General features: G+C 45.1%; 1 protein-coding gene across 1 annotated transcript in view; it reads left to right on the plus strand.

Annotated features, from left to right (window-relative positions):
• The window catches only part of FBP2 (fructose-bisphosphatase 2), a 40,204-nt gene extending 34,579 nt beyond the window's left edge, over positions 1-5,625 (plus strand). The window contains exons 6-7 of the mRNA XM_055271858.2: positions 900-1,019; positions 5,213-5,625. Coding sequence (XP_055127833.1) covers positions 900-1,019; positions 5,213-5,407 — 315 coding nt within the window. The 3' untranslated portion in view covers positions 5,408-5,625. The remainder of the gene's footprint in view (positions 1-899; positions 1,020-5,212) is intronic.
• Positions 5,626-12,115: the final 6,490 nt, after the last annotated feature.

Raw genomic sequence — 12,115 nt, forward strand, 5'->3', positions numbered from 1 at the left:
AGTAGTTTAATTTTCATGTAATTGCATGGTTTGAGTGATTTTCTTAGTCTTGATTTCAATTTTTATTGAGCTGTGGTTGGAGAGTGGTTGGTATGAGTTCAGTTCTTTTGCATTTGCTGAGGATTTATGTCTGATTGTGTGTTCAATTTTACTGTATGTGCTGTGTGTGATGAGAAGAATGTATATTTTGCTGGTTTTGGGTGGAGAGTTCTATAGATGTCTAACAGATCCATTTGGTCTAGTGTTGATTTGAGGTCTTGAGTATCTTCGTTAATTTTCTGCTTCAGTGATTACTGTCAGTGAGGTGTTGAAGTCTCCCATTATTATTGTGGGGGGGTCTAAGTCTCTTTGAAGGTCTCTAAGGACTTGCTTTATGAATCTGGGTGCCCCTGTGTTAGGTGCATATTATTTAGGATAGTTAGGTCTTCTTGTTGAATTGAGCCCTTTACCATTATGTAATGTCCTTCTTTGTCTTTTTTGAACTTTATTGGTTTAAAGTCTATTTTGTCTGAAATTAGGATTGCAGCCCCTGCTTTTTTCTTTTTTCTATATGTTTGGCTTCCATTCCTTTATTTTGAGCCTACAGGTGGCACTGCATGTGGGATGGGTGACTTCCTTTTTCTTTTGGTTTATTTAGCGGCTCTTTTAAGATTGCTGCAGGATATTGTCTCATACTTTAAGCAGTCATACATTTGGTAAGTCCAGTCACATGATAAGGTTTGAGGAGCTCATAATGAATGAAATGCACAATTATATAATCTTTTCAATTCCTACACTAGTGGGTGTAGGATAGGGGTTCAAGAAGGCAGAGGTCACACCAACTGGACTTGTGACCACGAGCAGGTGCTGGCTAATCCTGAAAGCCACTGGATCTTGTCTCTTCGCTTTCTGTCTTCTAGGATGGCAGTGCTCCGTATGGAGCCAGGTATGTGGGCTCCATGGTGGCTGACGTGCACCGCACCCTGGTCTATGGAGGAATCTTCCTGTACCCAGCCAACCAGAAGAGCCCTAAGGGCAAGGTAATTCTCCCTTGTCCACTGGCTGTGCATCCGGTCAGGGAGGCGGGGGAGCTCGCTCCCCTCATGCCTGCTGTTTGGCTACTGCACTGCTTCATGGCATGTCTGTGTGGGGATGGGCAGGGGAGGAAAAATGAGCTCTGTTTTCCTTGAGTGAGTCTCCAGGCTGTGGGAGGTTTGAAGAAGAAGGCGGACAGGCTGACGTTATGTGACTGGTGATTCTCACTGGTCTTACTCCCTCCGGCCTCACACCCACCATTCACCATGAGCCAGCTGTTTGTCTCACTTTCCACAGGCTGCACCTGACTTTTAGCTTCAGCACCAGCTGATTTGGGATCATGGACCCTATAGGGAGCCTAATAAAACTTATCAACACACTTCCCAGAACAAATGCATGTAAACGTACACATTACATACACATTACACGTTGAGGGAGTTCACTGATGCCCTGAAGTCCGCCCAAGTATCCCCTAGAGAATTTCTAAACCCCAGAATAAGAACTTCTACTCAGAACTCAGCCAATGTATCTGGAAAGGTAGTTCCTGGAAGGTCTAATTGCAACTTAATGATGCAAAACTCAAAATACTTGTGTTATCAAGTGAGAACCTTATGATCCAGCTATCTTGCATAGAACCTCCCATAAAAATGCATCTGAATTTTAGCCGATCACAGAAATCGCAGGTAAGTAGTAAAATCAAATAAAGGCCTCTGCTTTCTCTGACACACCAACAACCAGCGACACATTTTTCTGACTCTCAGAGTCACCTTGAGATTTGAATTATTCGAATGCTAAGAATCAAAGCCACGCTGAGAGATCTAACACAGCACATGAAGCCAGAGAGATTTTAATAGGTTGGTGTATCAGGTGTTTCTCTTCATGTGAGTGCTTAGCCCAGGTGTATTCACCCACTGAACTAAGAACACCGGTAAGCCTGCAGAAGAGGTGCTGAAGGAAAGCTAAGTGCCATGGAGGACTAAGTGAGGCAAGTAGAAGACATGGACATTCTTTTTTTTTTTTTTTTTTGAGATGGAGTCTCCCTCTGTCACCCAAGCTGGAGTGCAGTGGTGCCATCTCGGCTCACTGCAAGCTCCGCCTCCCAGGTTCACAGCATTCTCCTGCCTCAGCCTCAGAGTAGCTGGGACTACAGGCGCCCGCCATCATGCCCGGCTAATTTTTTGTATTTTTAGTAGAGACGGGATTTCACCGTGTTAGACAGGATGGTCTCGATCTCCTGACCTTGTGATCTGCCCACCTCGGCCTTCCAAAGTGTTGGGATTACAGGCGTGAGTCACTGCACCCGGCCAAGTCATGGAAATTCTTAGAACCACTCTGGTCACTTACTCAGTTACGTTGGGGAGAACATAAAGATCAGTTATTACTGATTATTCAAATGATCGTAAATGAGTCAGAAAATACCCACATGGGATCACATACTCATATCCTGTAAGCACATGTCACTCCATAGATAGATCTGCGTTTGCTGCGCATAACCACCATCCATACTGAAAGTTCTGTTGGATCCTAATCTCTGCGTTTCTGCTGTCATGGTCCCTGTGCCGACGTCTCTGTGTGTGTGTCTGTATATGCATGTGCACACTCCTATCCTGTGCGTGCCTGCATCTGTATAGCTGTGTAGATTTAATTGCAGAGAAAGTGCAGGTCATGGCCGGGTGCAGTGGCTCATGCCTGTAATCCTAGCCCTTTGGGAGGCTGAGGCGGGTGGATCACGAGGTCAGGAGATTGAGACCATCTTGGCTAACAATGTGAAACCCCGTCTCTACCAAAAATAAAAAAAAAAAATTAGCCAGGCATGTTGGCACGCCCCTGTAGTCCCAGCTACTCAGGAGGCTGAGGCAGGAGAATGGCATGAACCCGGGAGGCGGAGCTTGCCGTGAGCCGAGATCACGCCACTGCACTCCAGCCTGGGTGACAGAGCGAGACTCCATCTCAAAAAAAAAAAAAAAAAGTACAGGTCACATGTCACATGGCCTGCAGGCCAAGGTGCCATGAAGTCCTGGGCATTTTGGTATTAAATTTCCTACAACAGGGGCATCTGAGGTCAGAGCAAAAGTAGCTTGGCTCCAAGACAAGCACATTATGTACTAATGCTGAGCTTTTTTTGGTTAAAGTAGTTGAATCAACAGGGTAATTGATTACAATCTGAGACTTTATTGTCTGATATCCCAAATCCCGCACATAAAAGGGGAGAAAAATGCTGAGCGCTATAAGCTGTCAAGGTGAGGGTCTCCTTGGCTAGACTGTCCTGGACAGCGTGGCCTCCAGTGTCCCTCCTGTGAGTAATGAGGGACAGAACTATCTGCCCCCAGACAGCCCGCATGCACCACAACTTTTTTACAACCTCTGGGCACCCACTACTTTAAGAGCCAGAGGTCTAGGGTGAGGGCACCTTACACTGTCTGACCAAAATGGCACTAAATACCTCCATGGAGTCTTCACTTACTTTTTCTTGAATGCCTGGATCTCCAGCTTAGACCAAAGGTATCGTGTTCCTCTCCCTAATATATATAATATATACAATAGAAAAAATATACAATAACATTATATATAAATATATAATAACATATGATATGTAAATATATAATATGATATAACATATCAATATATAATAGAAAAATAGAAAAAATTTACCATAATATATGACTGTATCTCAAAATAGTTTAAACATATCACCAAAATGGACTGGAAGAAAAGAATGGTAAGGAAAGGCTGCACACAGCTGGGTCAACCATTTTGTAAGGTGATAATGGAGAATGAACTTTTGGGAAGTTACGCAGGTTGCACTGATGGGGAGAAAGGAGAAGATGATACTGAGTTATGCACAGAAGCAGGGCCTCTGGCCAGAACAACACCCTGAATCTAAGGTGATGGGGGTGTGTGTCGTGAGTCAGGCTGGGGGTGTCATGACATCATCACAGAAATAGACCTAAAAAGTCCATTCAATCCAACCCCATTCATTTCAATTCACTGCGTACTCACAGGACACAGGCAGCCTCCTGCCAGTTCTCACGTGCCTGCAGGAAGGTTAGAGAAGGTCTTCCTTCCTCTGAACAGGCTCAGCCCTGGGTCTTGTGCAGAGACTGGCAAGCAGGGCACAGGCTGATTTCAACCCAATTTCTGCCCTCGGCTGGGACCCCTCGTGCAGGAAACACAGTGGCCTTGCTTGAACACTTTCTTCGTTTTTGAGACAGGCTCTTGCTCTGTCACCTAGACTAGAGGGCAGTAGCGTGATCATAGCTCACTGCAGCCTTGAACTCCGGGGCTCAGTTGATCCTCCCACTTCAGCTTCCTGAATAGCTGGTATCACAGGTGTGCGCTACCACACCTGGTTAATTTTTAATTTTTTTGTAGAGATGGGGTCTCACTATCTCAAATGGGGTCTCAAATTCCTGGACTCAAGCGATCCTTTTGCCTCGGCCTCCCAAAATCCTGAGATTACAGGCCAGAGCCAACACTTTCTCTGTGTCGGCACTACTGAGAATACAGATAGTACAGTGACCAACTAGGATGGACAGCAGCCTAGGGAGGAAGCCAGGCATTAAAGAGGCCTCAGTGTGATGAGTGTTATGAGAGGGGAAGTACAGGACGCTATGGGAGTGCAAACGATGGGATTTCACTTAGTCTAAGGGTCAAAAGACAAGACCATTGAAACACCAGCAAACTAGTTAGAAAAGTCAAAGCTTAAGATGTGGAGTTCTTCCACACAATCCCAGCCACTATGGCTGTCCCCAGAGAGACAAGCCGGCATGGTCAAGGTGACCTTACTGTCCCATCCAAGGTTGACTCTTTACCAGCCTGGAGGTCTAACATATAAAGGCTTCCACCCAGGCCTGCAGCATCAGTTTGCTACTTGTTGAACCAAGAAATAGATGCCTAGATCTCATATCTCCAAGTCAAGAGGCAGGTCTCTCATAAGCACAAGGATCACAAGATGGGTAGATACATGACTCAGTCACCTGGCCAGAGGGGCCCCCAAGGCTTCTGGATGAGTGCCATCTGATGCATCTGGCCTGCTGTAGGCTCTAAAGCTTGGGCCCACTCTTGTGAGGTGCATGGTGCACTCATACTAGCCAGATGGAAGCGCCGCAGTACAAACTCCTCCCCCAGCTTTAGGGGCATGGTTCGGACATTTGGCCACTTGCAGAGTTTACTCACCTGCCTCTCTGTTCCTCCACAGCTCCGGCTCCTGTATGAATGCAATCCTGTGGCCTACATCATTGAGCAGGCAGGAGGCTTGGCAACCACGGGGACCCAGCCTGTACTGGACGTGAAGCCCGAGGCAATTCACCAGCGAGTCCCCCTCATTTTGGGGTCACCAGAGGATGTGCAGGAATATCTCACCTGTGTGCAGAAAAATCAGGCAGGTAGCTAGCGAGTTTGACCCCACATGCCCTCTTCTGTTTGTCTTGCACCTTGTCTAAGGATCCTAAATGAATGATAAACAGAGATAGTAGCAATGAGTATATAAAAGGTAAATCCACCTAATCACATACAGAAGAGCAACAACAAACTGCTTACGACAGGTTTGGAAGCCACAGGCGATTCTGTGGTCAATGTGAAGGACTAGAAATAAAAACCCACATGTGGAAAGAGCGACTTTGGCTTGTCTTCTGTCAGAAACAGTGGCAAATATGGTTACAATTCTGTCAACCTACATAATTGGCGGCTGCATGCTTGTGGGCAAAGAGTACATAGATTAGTTAAGAATTTGTCAGCTGGGCGCGGTGGCTCACGCCTGTAATCCCAGCACTTTGGGAGGCCAAGGTTAGCGGATCACGAGGTCAGGAGATGGAGACCATCCTGGCTAACACGGTGAAACCCCCTCTCTACTAAAAATACAAAAAATTAGCCGGGCGTGGTGGTGGGCACCTGTAGTCCCAGCTACTCGGGAGGCTGAGGCAGGAGAATGGCGTGAACCTGGGAGGCAGAGCTTGCAGTGAGCCGAGATCGTGCCATTGCACTCCAGCTTGGGTGACAGAGTGAGAGTCCATCTAAAAAAAAAAAATTGTCTTGGTTGGCTTGAAATTTGAACCTAGTGTCTTATCCTGTAGTGATTACCTCCCTCAAACACATATAAATTTCCAACTTAATATCTTAGAAGAGTATTTGTGTCTTATTTTGGATAAACTTGAGTTAGAAATCTCATGGCAATTAAATTCTGAAATTTCTGATTGAGCCTATCTTAAGAGTCTATAACTTGGATGACCAATCAGTTTGAATGGAAAATGGGGTCACTTATTGTTAAAGCCAGAAACTAAACAGAGTCAATATTTAGAAATTAACTACTTTTCTAAACCTCTTAACCTTGCATTTTCAGTTTTTGGGGAAATGTTTTAATCTATTCTAGGGACTAACTGGTGTACGCTGGTTAAATGACTCGTCACTTGTCCAAATTATGTTAAAGCTGGGGAGGGGGTGGCTTATGCGTCTGAAATCTCATTTTGTTTTAGGAAGAATTGCTCTGAATATCTATGGACCTGGAGGCTAAGAAAGACATTCATGAAAGATTGACAAATCAAATCAAATCCAGAAGTATTTAAAGCAAAGGTGCATCAGGAGAAAGTCAGGCTTAACCTAGAAATTCAAGAATGATTCAACACGGAAAAATCTATTACAGTAATTCATTAGGTTAGGGGGAGGCAGTGTCGGGGGTGGGACCAGGCAAGGCCCTGGAGGAAGCAAGGCTCTCTTTTCCCAGTTTAGCTTGGGCAGGGTGGGGCGTACAACCCACAGGCACATTTCAACTTGGGTGTTATTCTGTACGCAACATCGTTCCTCAGTCTAGCATGGCTTGGCAGCTTTAGCAGATGCAGCAAAATCTTATTACACAACCAAAAAATTTTCACCTTCTCAAAAAGGAACAAAGATTTTCTTTGTTCTGGGAAGAATTCTGATTCTAATCAATGGGCTCTTAATGCTTTCTTAGATACTTCATCTAAAACTTATATATCATAGATCCAAACTGAAATCCTCACTTTGAAATATCTTTTGAATACCTTGATTTAGTGAGTTTGCCCCATGTAGTCTCAAGATTACACACCTAGAAGGAGAAGGCCTTGCTGGAAGCAGAGCTGAGAGGCAGCGCCTTCAATCCTGACCTCATTCGTCTGATGCACGTGGTGGATGCTCATGGAAAGATCGATTTGCCCTTTGTACGTGTTCTTAAAGCTGAGACTGTGGGTCCCTGTATATCAAAGCCAAGAACAGGGAACTAGGGGAGAGGCTGGGACTCCTGTTTCATTCTCAGAGGCTACTTATCAACTGTTTGAAGGCATTGGTGGAATGATGCCTTGGTAACCCTTCCACCGGCAGGGTCCACAAAGACCATTAGCTGGGCTCTGCCTGAGTGATCTGAGAACGCCTTCCTCTTGGTTTCTCATGCCCTGCTGACTGACTGCCTTTCCAATTTAAATGGTGGCTTCTGTCTCAGGAGAAATCCAATTGTTCTTTCCATTTTCAAGGATTCCTGAGGACTTCACTCTGCAGATCTGGCTCCACTGGGAACCTGGGAGCATTCAGGGAGGAGGGCTGTGGGCAGATGGGCTCCAGCAACTGGGAGGTGGATCCATTAACACATCAAAAGAAGAAAAGCCATAAGGCCATGTTAATAGGCACGTTTTAAAAAGAAGACAAGCTGGCTGGGCGCAGTGGCTCAAGCCTGTAATCCCAGCACTTTGGGAGGCTGAGGCAGGTGGATCACGAGGTCAAGAGATGGAGACCATCCTGGCCAACATGTTGAAACCCCATCTCTACTAAAAATACAAAACTTAGCTGGGCGAGGTGGCGTGCATCTGTGGTCCCAGCTATTTGGGAGGCTGAGGCAGGAGAATCGCTAGAACTCAGGAGGCGGAGGTTGCAGTGAGCTGAGATCATGCCACTGTACTCCAGCCTGGCAACAGAGCGAGACTCCGCCTCAAAAAAATAAATAAATAAAATAAAATAAAAAAGACAAGCTGTTTCAAATCAGTGGGAAAGAATGACTGGTGTGAAGGTAATTAGCTAGTCATTTGGGAAAATAAATAAAGCTTGACCCTAAAGTAGATTCCAGATGGATTATAGAAGTAAGCATTAAAATATAAAGCTGTTAAAAAAGATACGGGGGATCATATTTTGACCTTAAATGGGACCAAAATACACAGAACAAATGATATACAAGAAAGAATGATGTAACTACATCAAAGTAAAAACAACACACCACAAAGTTAAAAGACAATTGATAGGTGAGAAGAAAATATTTGCAACATATGACAAAAAATGAGCAGCAAGAATCACACACATTAAGAGGAAAAAGATAGGCCGGGCGTGGTGGCTCATGCCTGTAATTCCAGCACTTTGGGAGGCCGAGGTGGGTGGATCACGAGGTCAAAAGAGCGAGATCATCCTGGCCAACATGCTGAAACTCCGTCTCTACTAAAAGTACAAAAATTAGCTGGGCATGGTGGCATGTGCCTCTAGTCCCAGCTACTTGGGAGGCTGAGGCAGGAGAATTGCTTCAACCTCGGAGGCAGAGGTTGCAGTGAGTGGAGATCGGGCCACTGCACTCCAGCCTGGCCACAGAGCGAGACTCTGTCTCAAAACAAACAAACTAAGAGGAAAAAGATAAACTATCCATAGAGAAATTAACTAAAGCTATGAAACTGCAAAAGTTTATTTAGTAAATGGTCCTGGCACAACTGGCTATTTTCCTGGAAGTAGAGAATGTGGACTCCTAGTCCCTACATAACCCCCAAATAATTGGATAAAATGTATTAAACATAAAACAAAAACCAGTATGTATCTTGAATGAGAATTTAGAAGAATGTATTTTTAAATTAACTTGGGACAAAGAAAGGCTTTTTTTTTTTTTTTTGATGGAGTCTCGCTCTGTCGCCCAGGCTGGAGTGCAGTGGCACGATCTCCACTCAATGCAAGCTCTGCCTCCCGGTTTCACGCCATTCTTCTGCCTCAGCCTCCCCGAGTAGGTGGGACTACAGGCGCCCGCCACCACGCCTGGCCTGGCTAATTTTTGTATTTTTAGTAGAGATGAGGTTTCACCATGTTAGCCAGGATGGTCTTGATCTCCTGACCTCGTGATCCGCCCGCCTGGGCCTCCCAAAGTGCTGGGATTACAGGCATAAGCCACTGCGCCCGGCCAAAGAAAGGCTTTTAAACCAAGATAGAAATCTCTAGGATTTTTTCCAACGTACTTCTTTGACAACCTAAAATATCTGTAAATTTTTTTCTGACAAATAAATTCAAAAAACAAAGCTGAAGGGTGAAATAGACTGGGGAAAGAAACCTTCTCAATGCCTTTGACAGATAAAATGTTAATATCCATAATATCCACAAAGCTTTCCAAAACTGGTTAAAAAAAAAAAAGGGTCCCCCACCCCCTCCCCCCGCATCCGCAGCCATCCGGGCCGGGACCGGCCACCCTGAGCCGCCGTCCCGGCCCCTTGGACCCGCGGCCTGAGCCCGGGCCGGCCCGCTAGGGCCCCGATCCCCGGCCCACGAGTGCCTCGCCCGGCCCTGCCGGGCTGCTGGGTGAGGGTGGGGAGGGCAGGGCCGGATTATGCAGGCCCCGCGGGCTGGGTGGGCGCCGGTTCGTCGCCACGAAATGCCACCGCAGCCTGACCCGAGGAGGCCCGGCGGCCCACAGGCTCAGGCACCAGGGCTCCCGGCCCGCTGCCCCCTCCCCCGGCCGCCGCCCCCTCCCCCGGCCGCCGGGAAGTGACACGTTGTTCTTTGGCACTGGCCAGAGCTGCGCAGGGACGGCCCGGGGCGGGAGGCGGTGACGGCCGGCAGGGAGGAGCCCCCGGCCACGCCCGTCCTCCGGGCCGACCCTCACTTGCCTGAAACCGGCTCTTCGATGGCCGCTGCCCGCCTTTCCTTTTAGGGCCTGACTCCCGCCCTTCCTGGCCCGGGAATTCTATCCTATACAATTCTATTACTGAATTGTAATTGTTCCTTATGTATTCTAGATACAAATCCCTTGTGTTCATCAGGGTTGCAGGATACAAGATCATTATACAAAAATCAATGGTATTTGACACACTTTAACTTAACATACTTACAATGAACAATCAGAAAATGAAGAAGGCAACTTCATTTGTCATAGCATCAACAAGAATAAAATACTTAGTAATAAATTTAAGAAGTGTAAAACTTGTACTCTGAAAACTATAAAACATTGTTGAAAGAAATGAAAGATCTAAATAAATGTAAAAGTATCCCATGATCACGGACCGAAGGCTTAACATTGTTAAGATGGTGGTCCTCCCTAAACTCATTTACAGATTTAACTTCATCCCTGTCAGAATCCCAGATGAGTTCTTTGTAAAATCGACAAGCTGACTCTCAAATTCATATGGAATTGCAAGGGACTAAGAATAGCCGAAATAATCTTTTGAAAATGAGGAACAAAGTAGGAGAACTCATACTTACTGACTTTAAAACTTCCTGCAAGACAATGGTAACAAGGACAGTATAATACTGGCAGAAGGATAGATGTATAGACCAGTGGGATAGAATTGAGAGTCAGAAATGAACCCATACATCTATAACCAACTGATTTTTGACAAGGGTGCCAAGATTATTCAGTAGGGAAAGAAGTTTGAAAACTGGCACAGGGACAACTAGATATGTAAACACATGCAAAACCTGGAGTAGGACCTTTACCTAACACCATATACAAAAACTATGAATACAAAAAAAATGGATCAAATGGATCCATTTTGAGCCAATCCACATAAATGTAAGGACTAAAACTATAAAATCCTGGGACGCAAACATAGGAATAAATTGTCATGACCTTGGATTTGGCAAAGTTTTCTTAAATATGAGAGCAGCAACAAGAATAAAAATTGATGAATTGGACTTCATCAAAATTAAACATTTTTGCACTTCAAAGGACACCATCAAGAAAGTGAAAAGACAACCCACAAGATGGAAGAAAATACTTGCAAATCATGTATAGCACTTTTTGATGGTAAACTTGAGGAAGACATTTTTTTTTATTTTTTATTTTTATTATACTTTTAGTTCTAGGGTACATGTGCACAATGTGCAGGTTTGTTACATATGTATACATGTGCCATGTTGGTGTGCTGCACCCATTAACTCATCATTTACATTAGGAATATTTCCTAATGCTATCCCTCCCCCCTCCCCCCACCCCACGACAGGCCCCAGTGTGTGATGTTCCCTTTCCTGTGTCCAAGTGTTCTCATTGTTCAATTCCCACCTATGAGTGAGAACATGTGGTGTTTGGTTTTCTGTCCTTGCGATAGTTTGCTGAGAATGATGGTTTCCAGCTTCATCCATGTCCCTACAAAGGGCATGAACTCATCCTTTTTTATGGCTGCATAGTATTCCATGGTGTTTATGTGCCACATTTTCTTAATCCAGTCTGTCATTGATGGACATTTGGGTTGGTTCCAAGTCTTTGCTATTGTGAATAGTGCCGCAATAAACATACGTGTGCATGTGTCTTTATAGCAGCATGATTTATAATCCTTTGGGTATATACCCAGTAATGGGATGGCTGGGTCAAATGGTGTTTCTAGTTCTAGATCCTTGAGGAATCGCCACACTGGAGGAAGACATTTATTTTTTATCTCTTAACTACACAGCAGTAACATCCTAAAATCTCTCTCCCTGCCTCTTTTTGCCATTCTTTAAATCTTTTCTCACTTACTTTTCAGATTTAGTATTTAATACATGGCAACACTGCCTGTAGTCCCAGCTATGGGGGAGGCTGAGGCAAGAGGATGGCTTGAGCCCAGGAGATGGAGGTTAGATTAGAAAGCAGGGATAATGAGATCAATCAAAGGGGTCCTCAGGACATTAGTCACAGTGTTTGTACTAATACCACAACTGGTTTATTTTCAGGCATTTCTAGTGTGATCAGATGGCAAAGAACAAGCATATATATATACACATACATATGTGTGTGTATATATATGTGTGTGTGTATATATATATGTATATATGTCAGTTGCCAGGACTGCTGGGCAAGCCTGGGAAAGAGAGTACCTGGGGAATGCAGCCTCCTGCTCCCCTGTGCCCTCTTTGAGCCTGATGATCACTTGATGTGGTACTA

Source organism: Symphalangus syndactylus, chromosome 3, assembly GCF_028878055.3.
Source record: "Symphalangus syndactylus isolate Jambi chromosome 3, NHGRI_mSymSyn1-v2.1_pri, whole genome shotgun sequence".
In the NCBI taxonomy this organism is placed as follows: Eukaryota; Metazoa; Chordata; class Mammalia; order Primates; family Hylobatidae; genus Symphalangus; species Symphalangus syndactylus.